Genomic DNA, 18,614 nt, shown 5'->3' with positions numbered 1-18,614 from the left:
AAGGCTCTACAGGGGAGCACGCAGGAGTCTCGCCTTGCCGGAAAGACTGCAGCTAAAAGATGGGTTCAGGAGCCTGAGTAAGTGGGGACAGGAAGGTCTCCCTGCCAGTGCTCCCTTGTGTGTCTCTGAGCTCATCTTCTCTCCCGGCCACAGAAGGAGAACCGCGACCCTGGGGAGGATCGATGTGTGGTCCTACGTAGGCAGCAAACCTGTGAACTTAGCTTCTGACTTGAAAACTGTGTTTTTTTTTTCTGGAAGAGAACTGGGAGAGAAAGAGACAGAGACAGGAGAGACTGAAAGGAAGAGGAGAGAAAAGACAGGGAGACAGAGAGGAGAAAGAGAGAGAGAGAGATGTCAGCAGACCTTGATCCGCATTCCCTCTCCTTCACTACCAGCAAGTTCCTTAACCTCCAAGCCTCCTTTGTGAAACAGCAATAAGGCAACCTCCTCCCCTGAAGGGCTGTTGTGAGGTACAGACAGTCAAGTGCGAGAAATGGTATAAATCACGGCGCTCACCCATCTCACTGCTTAACCACTAGGCACAGGGAGAAGCCACCACTAAGCGTTAAACCAACACAAAAGCCAGCTGTCAGCTCCCCACTCAGCATTTGCTTCTCCGTGGTGAGATGGGTTTCCATGTGCTCTTCATCTTAAGTAACTACAGACATTTCCCCGATTTAGATGAAGAGAGGTTCCCTGGATAGACATTATGGAGCGTCTGCCAGGAATCAGGGGTGGTGGGTGCTGAGAATCAAAGGTTAATGAGACAGACGGGGTCCCTGCCACCCCTGAGCTCTCGGCTTCAGAGAGCAGAAGTGCCGTGCAGATGGCAAGAAAGCAGGCTGTGGGGTCCTGGCAAATTGGGCTTGAATCTCAGTGATTGGCTCCTTTTTTCTGTCATCCAATATTGGAGGGCCTACTGTATGTGCTAGGCGTTTATTCTAGGTATGGAGGATACGTGGTGGGCACGATAGGCCAAAGCTTTTATCCTCTTAGAGATAACATTCTGCCAGCTCAGCAGCTCACTAGCAAAACTAGTACCTTGGGGAAGTCACTAGGTCTTGCTCAGCCTCAGTCTCATCAAAGAGTGTCGGGTGAATTTAATGAGTTAATGCATAGGAACCTCTTGGTGGGGTGCCTGTCATGAAGGCTGCACCCGATAAATGGAGTGGCAGTGTGCAGTGAGACCCATGGTGGGGACCACCATCCCAGTCTTGGAGAGAGTCAGGGAGAACTTCCTGGGGGAGGTGGCTTATAAGCTGAGACCTAAGGATGGGACAAAGGGGTGGAGACCACTCCAGCTGATCGTAACCTCCTGTGACCCTCTTATCTGCCCCTGCAGGTCTCCTTCCCATGGGTGAGGGGCCCAGCACCTTGGCCAAGGCCACAGGCACCTCACCCGAACCAGACACCCTCGCCGCCACAGATGCCCTTCCACCCAGGCATCCAGCCAGCGGCAGTGCAGAAGAGCTGGTCCCAGGGATTCCCCAGACCCACCCTCGTCCCACCTGCCTCCCACAAGCGGCCTGTGAGTGCCAGCGGAAAGATATTCTCCTTCGGGGTGGATAGCACCCACCGCTCCCCCATCATCAAGCAAGGTATTTGTGGGCACGTCCACTGGTGGCTTCAGGGATGGGCTTGTAGGTGTGAGGATGGGTCTTGTGTTTCACTTATTTTCTCTGACTCTAAAAGTAGAGCATAGTCAACTGTGAAAAAATTGGGATAAACAGGAAGTAAGAAAACAATTAAAGATCAGCTGTCACCCTGCTCACCTGATTTCCCCCCGTGGACTTTTTGGTGCAAATCCCTCCAGACTTTGTGCTCTATCCACACGCACATGTCGGTACTTCTGTGGTGAGTGTGTGTGTGTGTGTGTGTGTGTGTGTGTGTGTGTACGTACGTACGTCTATGTGAATGTGTACCCCAGCAGGATCTACATTTACACATGTTGACTTAGATGTGCAGAAATATTGGCAACTGAAATCCTCCTTGCCTTAGGAAGTTTTTAAATATTTTATTACCGTTTTCGAGATGAACGGAGACTGAGGCTTATCGAGGAAAATTGCTTCCCCAGAGGTGACATATTCAATCTCATCTAATGTTTTTCAGTCACATTTAAGGTGGGTTATCTCAGTGACTGTTACCACAGCCAGGTCACTTTGGGGACACACAGCCTTCAGGGTTTCCTTCCCTCACCCTCTCCCCCTGGAAGGCCTCGTGACATTTGGGAAGGAGACTCCTGTCTGCCACAGTCCTTTTGGCCTCAGCAGCCTCACCGGCAGAGTAGCGGGGTTGACTCTGTCCCTGGTGTGATTCCCAGGTTTTCTCCTCTGGCCTCTGTGTCCCAGCCCCAGCCCCCTCTGAAGCCCCAGGTCTCTCAGAGGCTCCACGCCCTCCCCTGGTCTCACTCAGGACGATTCACCTAGTCACCTCCCTCAACCATGCAAATAATAGTTATTACTGTGAAATAGACAAACGAAGGAGTAAATGAAATGTCTCTACAGTTTGTATCATCGTCATCATGTACCCACCTCCCACATTAAGAAATTATTCAGCCATTTCAACCCAACATTTTCATATGAAAACTTTCAAACATTCAGCAAAGTAAAAAGAGGTTTACAGAGAACCCCCTCTCCACCTAATTCTACCACTAACATTTTTCTGTACTCTTCATTGCATACCTATCAGTCTATCCATCCTCCTGTTCATTCATTAATCCACCTTATTTTTGATGCATTTCAAAATAAATTGCACACATCTGTAGTCCTCTCCCTAAATATTTTAGCCTATATACCGTTAACTGGAGTTCAACAGTTTTTGTTTTACATCAAACAGTTTTTTGATGTCAAATTAACATACCATATATATTAGCTATCAATTGTTGCATAACAAATTCTCCCAAAATTTAGCAACTTAAAGCACAAATAAATAAAGTATTGTCCTAGTTCCTGTGGGTCAGGAACTTGGGAGCACCTTAGAAGGTGGCCATGGCTCATAGTCTCTTGTGCAGCCACGCTGAGGCCTGGGCTGCAGTTCTATGAAGGCTTGACTGGGGCAAGGGAATCCGCTGCTCCCGAGACGCTCCACTCGCATGGCTGTGGGCAGGAGGTCTCCGCTCCTCACCACAGGGATATCTCCAGAGAGCTGCTGGAGTGTCCTCACAATGGGCCAGTTGGTTCCTCCTGAGCAAGTGTTCCCAGAGAGCAAGACAGGAACTGCAGTGTCTATTAAGGCCAAGCCTCAGAAGTCACTCTTTGTCATTTCTGCAACATCCTATTGGTTACACAGTCAGCTGTGTCCAGTGTGGGAGGAGACTACACATGGGCCTGAATACCAAGGGGCAAGAATTATTAGCAGTCATCTTAGAGGCTGGGTAAACCCAAGTGAGTGTGGAGCTTTGTTTTCTCAACTATTTCTAGAGAGACCAACTCGTCTCGCTTTGCCTGACACTTTCCTGGTGTTGGCACTGCAAGTCCCCCACGCCGAGAAACTCCTCAGTTCCAGGCAAACCAAGACAGTTGTTCACCTTAACTGTTTCATCAGGCATTTGCTCCCTCGTTCATGAGTTCACCATACTGGGAGCCTATTACTACCGTGAGGGTTGTGTGCCCTAGAGCCAGACCATCTGGGTCAGACCCTGACTCTGCCCCTTTCCAGATGGGATGTGTGGCCTCAGTCTGCGCCTTGCCCCCCCCCATGTTTCAGCAGGATTAGCAATAGCACCCACCTCACAGTGTTTGTGAGCACCAGCGTTTACACATGGAAAGCACTGGTGGCCGCCAAGCCTTTCATGAGTTATTAGTTATGAATATGGGCCAGGCACTGCGCTCTTGTTCCCAAACACCATTCCTGGGCACTTTTCCCCACCAGTGCATACGTAACAGAATCGAGGCAGGTGGGGGTCCGCACTGGTGTTTGACCTCTTTCTAGCCGTGAGCGTGGGCAGAGGTTTTCTCTCTCTGTGCCCCAGTTTGCAGATCTGTAAAACAGGATTAGTAAACTCATTTTGAGGGTCACAGACTGAGACATGGTCCCCAACCACATAGGGAGACCAACATGAACAAAGTGATCGCAGAAAGACATCTGTAAAGTGACAACACCTGGCGGGACAGGTACCTGGTGCCCCTTGAGCTGTAGGACCTGACTTAGTTGAGGGATCAGGAAGGTGTCCCCAAAGGAGCGACACTCAAGCTGAGTACTGTTATAAAAGGCAAGTGACATTCAGTACATAGGGGACAGCATTCCAGGTGGAAGGGACTGAATGCCGGGCTGTGTGGAGGGCGAGGGTGGCGAGGACATGGTCAGTGTGGTGAAGGTGTGCTCCCGGAGGAACGTGGCTCGAGACCACCTAAAAAGTGCAATGAGACATGACAGCCAGTATGAGGCAGGGAGGGGACATGGCCAAGGTCTGGCCACACCAGGAGGTATCTGACTTTGGATGCGTTTGTCATCACAGGGAAAGCAACTTGGGCATAACTGAGAAGGGTTCTGCTTGTTTGGGACCTGGTGGGGGGGGGAGGCAGGGCGGGAGTCATTGGCTCTAAAACGCATCAATAAAAAATGCGGAATCAAAATGAAAAAGTGTCCACAAATGTGACGGTGTATACTTCATTAATTGTTAATGTTAGCACTCATGAATGTTTCATTACTTTTGAAAACAAGTGGTTCAGTTTCTCTCTTCATAAGAAGACAAAAATGAGCCCAGAAATTTAAAATACAGTGTTCATAGCCAAGTGATCTCAAAACCAGAATTATAATTTTTTCCAAAGTATCTATACCCCCCCAAAATATATATATTCAGTAAATTGTGGTGTGTTTGATGTGATACAGAGTGGGGCTTCCAAATGTAGCAATACCAGAACCCCTGAAAGTCATTTAAACAGCCCTTGTTAATATTGGGGGTGAATTAAAAAATCAGGAAAACCAAATGTCTGTCAAGTGGATTCTAGTTAAATGCATTTTGGCACACTTGTAAAATGGACTGCAATGCTACTATTAAAAGAATGCAGTATACCTACAAATAGTGACGTGGGAAGATGTTTTTGATATATTTTCGGGTGAAAAAACAAACTGGAGAAAAATCTGTGCAATATAAATACACTTTTTTTGTCTTTTGGAAGATGTAATTGCAGTAAGAAATAGCTAACATTGAGTACTAACTGCTGTACATCAGGGGCAGGAAACTTTTTCTGTAAAGAGCCAGATAGTAAATAGTTTAGTTTTTGTGGGCTATGTGGTCTCTGTCACTACTGCTCAATTCTGCCATTGTAGCTGGAAAGCAGACACAGACAGTATGTGAATGAATGAGTGTGGCTGTGTTTTAATAAAACTTTATTTACAAAACCAGGTGGAGGGCCAGATTTGTCCCTAGGGCCATAGCTTGCCAACCCCTGCTCTACATCATTTCATTTGATCCTCAAATAGCCCTTTATAGCAGAGACTGTTAGCATCCCTAAATTAAATAGTGTCCCTATTACATATAGTGGAAACTAAGGCTTAGAGAGAGTAAATGACCTGCCCAAGGTCATCGGCTCTTATGTGGCATAGAAAAAAGTCTGGAAAGAGACACATCAAAGTAAGTCAGCATAGTTAACACTGGGGGCGAGGAATGAGGTCGCTCTTTCCCTTTCTAGTACGTCTATAATGCTTTCATTTTTTTCCCCAACGAACTTATACACCACTTTGTAAATTTTTAATTGTATAAGATGTAAATCTCAGCGGGAAATGAATGTGAAGGTTAATCTGAAAATATTCTTCAAGACCTTAGGGAAACTCACAGTTCCTCTGCGTTCCCTTTTGATCTTGTGTGTTAGTGTGGACCAACGCTGTGGAAGTGTCAGAACAGTCAATGGCCAACGGAATTCCCGGAGCAGGACCTTCCAGGGAGATTTATGTGGACCAGGACCTGGCCCAGCAGGATAAGGTGAGAGGTCTCAGGGGAAGGACAGAGCTACAGCAGCCACACAGACTGCAGAGGGATTGCCACTGCCTCTTGTTCTCTGTGGCTGAGAAGTGCCCTTTTTACTACTTCCAAGAAACCGCCTCCTACTCCCAGGACATTCAACTAAAACTGGTAACTGCTCATTTTATCCCAAATAACAACCTCTACAACCACAGTATTGAGCACCCACTGTGCACACTACCACGTCCTGGGCACTTGACAATCAGTGAGCTCATTAAGCTTCATGGTCTTCAAAATAGATTGTATCCCCCTCACTTTACAGACGAGGGAACTGGTGCTCAGAGAGGTTAAGTAACTTGCCCGAGGTTGCACAGTGGGAGGGGCAAAGTTGGGATTCAAACCTAGCTCTGGTTAACTTCTACGCTGGTACTTATAACTCCCACACAGTACCTGTTTGGTCAGCCATGAGTGATGGGACAGTGGTGGGGAAAACACGTTTCCTAGCAGGAAGAAGTCAGCACTGAGGTCCTCAGAGAGGACTGAGTGAGAGAGACAGAGAGAGACAGAGAGAGAGAGACAGAGAGAGAGAGAGAGAGAGAGAGAGAGAGAGAGAGAGATTTGTTAAAGAACCAGAGAGCTTTGGAGAGTGAAGCAGGAACTGGAACCAGAGCTCAAGCAATTGGGGAAGGGTCCAGTTTGATTTCTCCCTTCAAGCAACCTGAAAATTACCCTAAAAGAAGCGGTCGTACACCATCTTGCTTTCCTTAAGGCCCAAGGCCTGAGCCAGAAGCACCTCTCTGAGTCCGTGACGAGCAGAACCAGCTGGGGTTCTCGTTAGACACGGGAATGTGCAGCTTGAGGTGGCAGGTGATTCTGAGGTAGGTGCCCCAGACCAGACTTTGAGAAATGTGGCAGTGAGGTGAGAAGCCAGGCTCAGATGGCTGACCAGTCACCCACTGCTGTGCAACAAGCCACCCCAAAACTCATGCTTAAAACAGCAGCTTATTATTTCTCAGGATCTCCAGGTTGACCTGGAAGGTTCTTCTGCTGGTGTCCCCGGGCCTCACTCATATAACTACAGTCAGTGGGTGGCCTCTTAAGAATTTACATGGAGAATACCCAGCATTCCTTCCACCACATCCAGACTTAGGGGGTGGGGGAAATAGACTCCACCGCTTGATGGCAAAAGCTGCCAAGTATTTGTAGCCATGTTTCAATCCACCCCAATTGTTAAGCTGGAAATATAATGTAACCACATTTATATTTTGTTCTATTTATGAGCCATTTATGCCCTGACTTGCCGGGACTCCTTCAAATACAAGTGACAATGAACAAATTAGCTTAAGCCAAAAAATGACAATAGTTTAGTGGTTACCAGAGGGTAAGGTGGCCGGGGAGTGGGAGATGAGGGTAAGGGAGATCAAACATATGGTGATGGAAGGAGAACTGACTCTGGGTGGTGAACACACAATGGGATTTATAGATGATGTAATACAGAATTGTACACCTGACATCTATGTAATTTTACTAACAATTGTCACCTCAATAAATTAAAAAAAAAAGCGAAAGCATTTATTGGGCCATCTTATCGGGAAATTTAAAGGCCTACACTCTTCAAGCATTGCTAGATCCAGGAGCTCAAATGATGTCTTCAGAACTCTGCCCACTACCAGTCTCTCCCCCGTGGACACCACATCCCTCAGAGTTTGGCTTTCTATAGCAGGCTGGCTTCGTGGGTCGGAAAAGACACACTCAACCAAGCAAGCCCATATACGTTTAAAGTTTATGATCCTAAAGGAGTCAGGATCCTCTCCCTCCGTAACTGACCATGTGACATCTCTGAAAAAACTCTGATTGACCAGCCAGGGACACTTGCACATGGGGAGGTGGTACAAGAAGGAGCAGAGCACCCCATTTCCAGTCCTACCAAGACCACATGGAAGGGGGAGCACCGTACCAAGACCTCAAGGAAGCGTGTGGGATCCTCACCCAGAAAGGCAGAAGCCACAGCTGGACGCCATGTTCTGCAGGCTTCTTTACACTCCAGCACCCAGCACAGGGCCTGGCACATAGTAACTGCTCAATAAATGTTTGTTGCATGGGGGTAGCCAGCTAGCTCAGTTGGTTAGAGCGTGGTGCTAATAACACCAAGGTTGCCGGTTCGATCCCCACATGGGCCACTGTGAGCTGCGCCCACCTTTAAAAAAATAAAAAAGTTTGTTGCATGAATAATTAATAAGCACCTGGCTGGGCCACTTATAATGGGGTGGAACAAGGGAAGCTGCCCAGGAGTACAGAGTGCTTGATGCTGTCCCTTGACGTTTCGCCACAGGCATTTGCAAAGACCCAAAGAAATTGGCAGTAGTTGGTAATGCCGGATGGGCTTCCTTTTGACCAAAAGCCTGTCCTTCCCCAGGTCAGGGAGCTGGAAGGTCATGAGGCTGATCAGTTAGCTCCCCGGGCAATGAGCTGGCCTAGAAACGGCCCACTTACTTCCTTCCAACTGATGGAAAATTGTTGGAAGAGCAGGAATTCCTTTAAAAGCAGAAATTCTATGGCTGCATTTGAAAATGCACCTGGGAATTTTTTTTTTCCAGTCTGTCTGACATTTTATTGATGACTTCTGGTGAGATGTTTGAGAGACTTTTCTTTTTTTCCTTTTTGGGAAACCTCACAAATTCTTTGGCTGCAGAGCTTTTTTTTTCTTGGAGAGATGGAGGACTGGGTTAATTATACCTGTGGGTAAAGTCAGCCAGCAATTTTTTTTTTTTTCTTTCCAGCCCAGAGTTCACATGAATCCACACAAATAAATCACCATTCCTGTCTCATTTAGTTTCCAGGTTCAGTTACTGGAATACATTTTTATATGAATAACCAAAAGGGGCAGGGAGTATCAGGAGAGGGGAAAGAGAAAAGAAATATTTCAGAATGTACTAAATTTTTGAAGTTAAAAAATAGCCCTCATTATAGGCAGAATGTGGCCGAATAGAATGTCATTTTCCTAATTACCTTTCCTAGGTCCCCAGTGTCCTGGGCTGAATATTATAAATAAAAATAGCATACATAAACTTCCTAGCAACAAAAATTCCCAACTGGGATGGTTGTTCTCAGTATAACTTTAGGGGAAAGAAAAGCTTTAGTACCTGTGAGGCATAAGCATCGATTTACAGGAGTCTAGATATAAGCCTAGATCATTTTAATCGTACTCTTGTCTCTGAGAAGTTTCCCAAGTGACAGAGACAACCACAAAAGTCTGCCTTTCCCCCTGCCTACCGGCCCTCACCATCCCCAAAGAATTACACCGCGTTTTTCCTTCTTTTTTTTTTTTTTTTTTGAAGTGGTCTCAGCCTTGCCGCAGGACCCACACCTAGTAAACTTCCCATCTGGCCTCTACCCAGGATGAAATAATTCTGCTGCTGGGAAAAGAAGTCAGCCGCCTCTCGGATTTTGAACTTGAATCTAAGTACAAGGACGCCGTGATCGCAAACCTGCAGAACGAAGTGGCCAGCCTGAGTCACAAGCTGGCGGAGACCACCCCCTCCAGCCAGAGTGAGAGGGTGATGTCACAGAAGTTTCCAGTGCTGGACGAAGACATCGATGCCAAACAGAGAGAGATCCAGACCTTGAAAAGCCAGGTAGGGCTCAGAGATACGTCGATCGAGGCCTTAGAGTCACGACACGGGGTGACTGCTCTGGTAGACAGGGGCGCCACCCAGATGGTTAGAAAAGGAGTGGTCAGTGCAGCACAGTGGGTAAGAGCACACATCCCAGGGATGAGACTTGGCAGGTTCCCAGCCCAGTAAAAACAATATTAACTTTATTAAGCGCCTATCATGTGCAAGCCCTTTAGATGCTTAGTTAAACCTCACGACCCTCTGACACATACAGATGAGATTGAGCAGGCTCAGAGATGCCCAGGAACCTGGTACAGCTTGCACAGCGAGTTAGTGTAGAGGTACAATTTGAACTCAGGTCTGCCTCCTTGCAGGCCCCATGTTCTCACCCCCACTTCATATTTCCACCCAACTCTGTCACTTCAGTAACCACCTCTGACCCATCCAGCGCCAGCAAGAAAGAGCTGTGGGGAGTTAGCTAGAGACAGGGAGACAGAATCCATAGTGTTCCAAACACTGAGACCTTTACCAAATCCTGAAGGTGGTTGCTGGCTCACTCGTGGGGAATTTCCTCGAACAAAAATTCTCCACCTGGCATTCCTGGATTTGCCAGTCATGGTCATTCTCTTGAAATTAGACCCCACTTTATTTTTTTAAAAGGACTACTTTAAAATTGGCCGTAGATCTTGTACATACATTATATGTCAACAAAGTTGGTAAAAGAAGAAACCGGCCACTGATGCATGGCCTCGCTGCGTAATGCTGCTTAAAACCATGGTCATGTTTGGGTTCTCTGTTCTCCTGTCCCCTGTCACTGCCTTTCCCTTCTACAACCAATTTGAGGTGCACAGAAAAGGGAGTAGGTTGTGTGTCCTTCCAGAACTCTGAAAGGACCATGTCTGTTCAGTCATTCACTCATCGATTCATTCACCCATCCATTCATTCATTCATTCATCCATTTGTTCATTCATTCAAATAAACAGTTGTGGGGTGCCTACCCTGTGTCATGCCATCTTCCGGGCCCTGGGAATTCAGCAGAGAACGAGGCGTATGATTCTCGCCTTCCCCTGATTACGTCCCAGTGAGGGAGGCAGAATAAACAAATGAACAAATATGTGCTCTAACATTTAAACGAACAAAGGACTGTCCTTTGGACCTGTTTTAGAAAAATAATGAGTAGCAGGTGCTATGGGAACTAGTCCTGCAGACAGTAACCTTGACATGTAACCGACTCATTCACGAGCATCTTTTTCTTGATCTGAACCAGTTTGACCATTGGATGGAGAAATATCCCTTTCAGTTATTCTCCCATATCAGAGCTTTCCTATGCAAGTGACTCGCCTTGTCCAGGTACATGGACAAGGATGAATAATTCCCACATATCTTTTTTTATTTAGTTGAAATATATTCGACATATAGCATTGTGCAATTCCCACAAATCGTTGGGGTCATCAGGTCACAATTTGAGTGTTGTTTAGAGTGGCTAATGATATCTGGAAAAGGGGTTTTTGTACAGAAAAATTATCTAGAAATAATTACACTAACTCCTCATCCTGTTGCCTTCCCCTACCCCTTGATCTTCATTTATACCTGAAGGAGACTATTTTATAACAAGGCATATCCTACCTAGAGGGTGCAGTTTGTTTGAACTCAAATTGAGTTTTCTCCGCGCACATTTCAGTTTCTTAAATACTCTGTCGCCTGCAGAACATTCAGCCGGAAGTATAAGCCACGTGGTGGGTTGATTTATTGGTCTGATTATTTTACATGTTCTCTGTGGTCCCCCTGACAGTGTTACGTAATGATTTGCTCTCAAACATCTTCGATCCACTGCAGTATCGCTAGAAAATGCTTCGATCCGTGAGCTCTTGTCCACCTGTGCTAATTAGCAGCCAAATTATCCTTTGAAGCAATCACTCCTCCTAGCACCATTAACTTTCTTAGAATCCAGAGTATAGCAGACATTAAATTTCTTGCTATTTATGCCAATTGTAGACAATATGGGTATTTATTTTGGTAGTGAAAGAGAAGGAGTTTGAAGACTATTTGGAATTTTCTCACCATCTGAAATCCTAAAACTCTGATACTTTGAAGTATTCTATGTTTCAGAAGCACTGGAGTCTTGGCGGGGTATGTTTTCCCATCCCTTCTGGAAGTTTGTGTTGTACCTCTGGTATCATGCAAATAAAAGTATTAAACTCAAAAGAGCTAGAAACATTTTTTTTAATTGTTCCAAGTACCTTCTATGGAAAAGTTGCATTTCCCCCACAGAGAACAGTAAGAGGTAAAATAAATTTTTTCACTCCAAGGTTCCAAAGCACAAATGTGCAAAAGTATAGCCTTGGGGAGGGTGGGGGACAGAGTGACCTATGTCCTCCCCCCCCACCTTCTAGCATTACTCCCCTCCCCAATGTCTCAGATGCCCCAGGGAAAAAGTAAGTGTAACTGTCCCAAATGTCGTAGAATCTGAACCATGGTGGTGTATGAAATGAGTCAGAAAATGAAATGAAACCTTGATGGTTCTTTTAATTCTACCAGAGTAGTGATGGCAAGCTTTTCAGGGACAGAAAGCAACAACAAAGACCATGCGTGCCATCTGGTGGCGACGTCCGTACCTACGTTATGTGAGCATGCCCCAGCTCTGTCATTTTTTTTTTTTTTAAGATTTTTATTGGGGAACAGTGTGTACTTTTTTCCAACTCAAGTTGTTGTCCTTTCAATCTTAGTCGTGGAGGGTGCCGTTCAGCTTCCAGTTGTTGTCCTTTCAGTCTTAGTTGTGGAGGGCGCAGCTCAGCTCCAGGTCCAGTTGCCGTTGCTAGTTGCAGGGGGCACAGCCCACCATCCCTTGTGCGGGAGTCGAACCGGCAACCTTGTGGTTGAGAGCCCACTGGCCCATGTGGGAATCTAACCGGCAGCCTTCAGAATTAGGAGCACGGAGCTCTAACCACCTGAACCACCGGGCCGGCCCCCCGTCATTTTTTTTATGCTCTGTGTACAACATGATATGACAGTTAACAGGAATTCCTATAATACATTTCCTCTTAATAACAATTACACTGGTGTTTCAGTGAGCCTGGACAAGGCTTACACATGCACGAAAAGTATTACTAGTCTACCTTCCCCCAAGACAGAGGAGAGAAACCAAAGGAAACATACATGGTGGGTAGGTAGTCAAGTGAAAAGAAAGTCACAGCTGATACCTGCGTACCGTGTGCCAGGCATGATATGAGCACTTGTACACATCCGAACAATTGAAATACTTCTGACTATCAGGTTGGGACCATCATCACCCACTTACAGCATGAAAAGTTGAGACAGAATTTAGAGTCCTGCCCACGTTCACACCACCTGGAAGTGGCAGCAACAGAATTTGAAAGCCAGATTTACAGCCTCCAGCTTTCACTGCTGGTTCCTAGAGCCGTGCGGCAAGGTGGAAAGACCTGGAACCAGGCAGCTAAAAACTCCACCTCTGACAGGCCGTGTGACCCTGAGCAAGCGACCTCGCCTCTCTGAGCCTCCGTTTGCTCACTTGCAAAATGGGAACATTAATGGGATCATCCGCCTTGCATGACACTGTGAGGGGCTAAGGAAGAAGTAGCATCTGTGAACGGACGGATGTGTTCTGTGCAATATAAACGATGGTTATTAGCATTGGAGCGAATTAATTTTGTAACCTGCTCCCCTCTCTTGAACTTTGCTCTGCGTCCAATCAGTGCTGGATGGTCTGGAACCAAGGGCTGGTCTGTGTATCGCTCAGAGTCTAAAGGCCGTAGGAAGGCTCGTTAGGGGTCAGGTGTCTTCAGTCCCCAGTGGTAGCTGTGCCTGAGCCCTTGTGGGCACAAAGATAACATTTGTGTTTTGATTGCATATGAAATGATGGTCACTGATGGAGCAGGTCCCCTTTTGTCCCTTCCACTAGTTAAAACTAAAAGGCTTGGTTTCCCAAAACCCCAACCCAAGATCAGTCCGACTCTTTCCGTCCAACCTTGGAGAAGTACCAGTGTGCACGCCAGGCCTGGGCTGCCTTCCCTGCCACCCTGCTGACTATGTGCGTCTTGTCTCTGCCCACAGGTCAGTGAGCTACAGAAAGGCTACAGCCAGGTGCTGTGCCAGACCCTTTCGGAGAGGAACTCGGAAATCACATCCCTGAAGAATGAGGGTGAGAACTTGAGAAAGGAAAACGCCATCACATCAGGTGAGCTCTCTTAGGAGTCGGCCCACCATCCCCCCTCATTCCAAGGCCGGGACAGACATCACCAATCAACCACTGCACCTTTGCTCACTGAACCAGGTGCGGCCTCAGAGATCTCAGCACCCTTTTCAGTAGCCAGTGTCAGTGAATTAGAGCTTGCCCACAAGCGAGGTTTATTGCCATCTGGTTTGTGTTGGGCAGGGCCTGATAAATATTTGAGTGAATGTTATGTCTTAGTTAGAAGGTCCATTGAGCACCGGCCTCACTAGGGAGAACACAGGATGTTATGTGGCTTGGGTAAGTCCCATAAGCCAGCCTGCCATGAATACAAACTAGAATGTAGACAAAATGGGGTCACTGCGTTAAGGCTCCCATCATCTTACCCATCTCACCCCAGTACACTGGGCCCGAGTGGAAACATTTTTCTAATTGGCCAAAAGAGATACTTTCATACTAAAGAACTTGGGTGGCGGAAGGGCAGACAACGCCTGGTCCAGGGCACAGCTGTTTCTTAGTCTGGACTCCATCATTCGTTCAACATGTTTATGGAGCACCTAGTAGGTGCCAGGGCCTGTTCTACATGCTAGGGAGAGAGCCCTGAGCAAGACAGTCAGATCACCATACTGACAGGGCTCACATTTGGGAATGGGCGACAGACAGAAACAAGTAAATAGATGATTAAACAGCCCATTTCAGAAAACACTGGGCAGCATGGTGGGTGAAGTGCTTCAGGGGGTGAAGCGAAGGGAGAATAGCTTTATGGGTGGGCAAGGACAGGTCTTTAAGCAGGTGAAAGGGGGAGCGGTCGGGAGACCAATGGGAATGGTGTTCCAGGCAGAGAGATCGCAAGTACAAAGGCCCTGGGGCCACAGCAAGTTGATTGTGTTGGGAGTAGCGCTGGAGTGATAGGAACAAGAGGGCTATGGGAGGTAGGGGCGAGATCTCAGGAGGAGTCGGGGGACTCCCATCCCCCTTAAGTCCCATCACCCTTACTCGAAGGGTAACGGGAAGCCATTGGGGTTTTTTTAAGCAGAAAATGACATGTCTAGAGACCTGAAGAGGAGGGGGCCATTAAAAGAGAAAGAAGGGAGGGACAGAAGCAGGTGATGGGGAGCAGGCAGTGAGTCTGGGTTGGGCATGTTGCTTCTACAATTCCCAGTGTCCTGCAGGAAATGTGTTCATTGCTGTAAGAGCCAGGCACAGCATTGAGCCACGAGCCACGTGTGGCTCTCCGTCTCTGAATCTGTGCTGTGCCCCGGGCCAGCCTGACCTCTGGCTTTTCCTCTGCCTCATTCTCTACGTACATACCCCATGCTTCCCCCACCCAGCAGGCCTCTGCTTATGCTCCTCGCTAACCTGGAATATCCTGAGCACCTTCGAAGGGCCAGGCGCTGCTCTGGGCTCCAGGAATACAAGGATGAACTCACTGGGCCCTTGCCTTCCTCCCCTACGCCTGCTCATCAGATCTCATCCATGCTTCCAGCCTGGCTCAGATACCACTTCGTCACTTTGTGTGGAAGCAGCATCAGCCTTCCCTGGGCCCTTGTGGGAAATTCAGAGCCTCAGGCCTCAGCCCAGACCTCTTGAATCAGAATCTGCACTTTATCGATATCCCAGGTATTCTGTATGCACATTTCAAGTTTGAGAAGCACGAGGCTGAATTATGCTGCAGTAACAAATAGGCCCTGAGTCTCCCTTGTCCACAGTTGGCTGACAGCAGTGGTGATGACAATAACTTTTATTGCCTCTTTGACCTCTGTGAGTTTTTGTTTTGTTTTTTAAACAGGGATGGTGTCATCTTTGCAAAAAGACATGTTAGCAAAGGACGAGCAAGTTCAACAACTCAGACAGGAAGTGAACCAACTAAGAAGTGAGAACAAAGAAAAAGGTTGCCAGCTCGAAGCCCTCGGCTCCCGGGTAAGTGGTGGCCTCATCATCCTACTGCAGCTGTCAGGCCAACAGGAGACACACTCATCTCATTGACCTTGGGGTCCCCTCCCCCAAATGTTCCTGCCTCCTCTCACACCTTGGTGAGGTGAGGCCAGTGCCCAAGGGCATAGGGAGGATAGGTACTGCGTGCATCAAACGCCCACCTGGAAAGATAAAAGCTGGGGGGGCCAAGTTCTTTGCATGTTTTTAAAGAACATCATGTATGTGGCTCAGAATAAGCAAGAGATGTATTCAAATCCAGCAAATACTTCTAACACCTATTATAAGTTGGTTTGTTGAATCCCAAGAACAAACACATTATTAGCATGTCTTGCCACTGCAAAGCTTAATATTACAACAGAATAGGATCTCTCACGGGGCAAGGAGGACCACGCCGGCTTCGTCATGGTCCCGGCCACCAGTGGTTTTCGTAGCTGCCTTCAAAGCAGAAGGTTTGAGGGTCCAGATGCAGACATGCTGACTCTCATTTCTCCCTTTAGACTTTAGTGCGTATAAGAATTCCTCTGTGTAAAATGAACTTGGTAGGCAAGTTAGGAGCTTTTTAAATGTAACTTTTGACTACTTGCAAGTTTTGCCTTGTCCTGACTTTAGAATCCTCATCCTATAGGATAAGACTTCTCTGTGTTTGTAGGATTTTTCTGTTTCGATGAGCCAAGATAAAATGTAATAGCTTTCATCTCAGTGGGCAACTCAGATAGATTCACGGCGGCTGCTGATAAGCTAGCTCTGTGTCTGCATGGGTGCCCGGGTGGGAATAGATCTTGAAGTTCCAAAGAAAAGGCAGAAGAAGTAATATCTGGTGCTTAGTACGAGACTGGTGAAAGGCAGTTTGGAGCTGGTGAAAGGCAGAGCCTGAGCTTTGGGGTCAGACCCACCAGCGCCCAACCCCAGAGCTTTATTTTATTGTAACCTATTTGGCCTCCATTTTCCCATCTTTGAATTGGGGATAGCAAAATCATTTTCGAAGAAATGGGAGACTTATTTTAATTATGCTCTTCTGCCTCTACCCCTGCTCAGCCGCCTCACCCAGCCCTCTGCCTTCATTTCTCACGAGTACATTGACTTCCTAGACTCCTGTGACCCCTGTTTCATGTGCAATGTACAAGTGTATGTGTGTGTGTGTGTGTGTGTGTGTGTGTGTGTGTTGGGGGGGGGAGGGTTGTCCAGCTGATGCTAAGTAGGAGAAATACAGAAAAACAGCACCTGTTTGGCTATTCTACTTCCTGAAGTGCATTTGCATTATTTTTCTCCCCATTTCTCCTTCCTTCTTGACCTTGGAATAAGGTCTGCCTTCTTGTCTAGCCTGTGCCATCCATCAGCACACAGGCTCCTCACCACCAAGGGAATTGCTCTCGGGAGCATTTATTTGGAATGCCCATCTTGTTTTAAGTTACGTATGTCATGGTGTTTATTTTAGAAAAATAAGTAGATGATATTAGAAACAAAAATTAAAAAGACAACAAAGGAAATGCTCCCTCAAGAAATCAACATTAATATTTTAATATATATTCTTCTAGTCTTGTTTCTATATAGTACCTAGAAAGAAAGAAAGAAATCATATATGTGTGTGTGTGTGTGTGTGTATCATAGTGAATTTATACTGTGCACATTTTAAATTTTTAAATGCTGTTTGCCTGTGCTAATAAATAAACGCTCTCATCATTGGTCTAAAAAGCTGCATCACAGTTTCCTGACGTACACAATACAATGAGGCGGTCTCCTGTTGTGGGACACTTGGGTTGTTTCTTTTCTTTTTCTGTTGCCAGCAATGCTGGGAAACACATCCTTGAACCTACAGATCCTTAGGGTACATTCCTGAAGTGGGAATTGGGGGCTGTGATTGGATTAAACCTTAGGAAATGCTCTTAGGGGCCAACGTGGGGACTTGGGCCCCCCAGACGACCCCACGGGGCCTTGTTGTCTTTTTTCTCTACAGTGCTCGGTACTGCAAGAGGAGTTAAAAAAGGGAATTGCTCAGAAGGAGCACCGGGAAGCCCAAGAGAAAGAGTTAAAACTCTGCAAATCCGTGAGTTGAACTTCCTCATTCCTGGGTATCTATAGAAACGCTAGACTTTGACCTTCAGGCTTTGAGGGAGGGGTCCTTGGCCCATTAGATAGCACAATCTCTAGGGCTTTATGATCATTTATTTTTGTGGATGTAGTTTCATAATTCTTTGATTTGCTGCCTTTAGCCTCAAGGATGAAATAGGTGGAAAGACCATGGAAAACATAATCTCTCAGGATTTTCTGGGCAATTGGTTCCAGCCCCCTCACCGGACTTCCGTTGGGACTGGACTGGGGTTGGGATGGGGATGGGAATGGGAGATGGCCAGCTGGACACCACATGCTGCCGGAAATTCCCTGTGGTCCCTTGAGTCCAGACCTGTAATATGTCCCACTGTCACACTTTTATCATAGCCACGGGCACTATTATTGACACAAAATTCCTAAGTGTTTTTTATTGAAATACATCAATTGTACACCAATATATAAAACCAAACAAAAAGGCATCTTTTGCCTTATATAAGTGACTATAAAACTAACTACAATGAAAACATGTAGTTAGGAAAACATTCGCTTCCTTGGCCAGCGGGACCCACCGTATGTCACCAGGCACACAGGCTCCATTTGCTGGGACGCACAGCGCTTTTCTCCACGTCGGGAGCATTTCTATGCTCTGCCCCAAATGGGGAAAAAGAAAAATGTCATTGTTCTCTTCTTCCAAACGGTGCCCATGGTGTCTCCCAAACAGCCCTTATTTAGATTGATCTCAAAAATACACCCCAAGAAAAGAGATTCTAATGAGTTGATGGGTAGCTTGGACTGTTCAATCCAGGGTCCACGCTGATTTTCAAACAAAACTAATCATTTTTCTGTACCCAATATCAACTGAAAAAAAAGTTTCCTTGGCTCTACAGATGTAGAATTTTCCCCCAATGGAAGGGATTAAGCTAAT

At 46.7% G+C, this 18,614-nt stretch overlaps 1 protein-coding gene across 1 annotated transcript in view; it reads left to right on the top strand.

Annotated features, from left to right (window-relative positions):
- FHAD1 (forkhead associated phosphopeptide binding domain 1) overlaps positions 1–18,614 on the top strand; it is a 119,445-nt gene that overhangs the window by 39,473 nt on the left and 61,358 nt on the right. The window contains exons 4-9 of the mRNA XM_081056020.1: positions 1,343–1,598; positions 5,814–5,923; positions 9,301–9,537; positions 13,588–13,711; positions 15,495–15,625; positions 17,595–17,684. Of these exons, the coding sequence (XP_080912146.1) occupies positions 1,343–1,598; positions 5,814–5,923; positions 9,301–9,537; positions 13,588–13,711; positions 15,495–15,625; positions 17,595–17,684 (948 nt within the window). The remainder of the gene's footprint in view (positions 1–1,342; positions 1,599–5,813; positions 5,924–9,300; positions 9,538–13,587; positions 13,712–15,494; positions 15,626–17,594; positions 17,685–18,614) is intronic.

The sequence above is a fragment of the Rhinolophus hipposideros genome (genome assembly GCF_964194185.1).
Source record: "Rhinolophus hipposideros genome assembly, chromosome: 8".
Taxonomy (NCBI): domain Eukaryota; kingdom Metazoa; phylum Chordata; class Mammalia; order Chiroptera; family Rhinolophidae; genus Rhinolophus; species Rhinolophus hipposideros.
The sequence above is the reverse complement of the archived record's forward strand: the minus strand, read 5'-3'. Positions and strand labels throughout refer to the sequence as shown.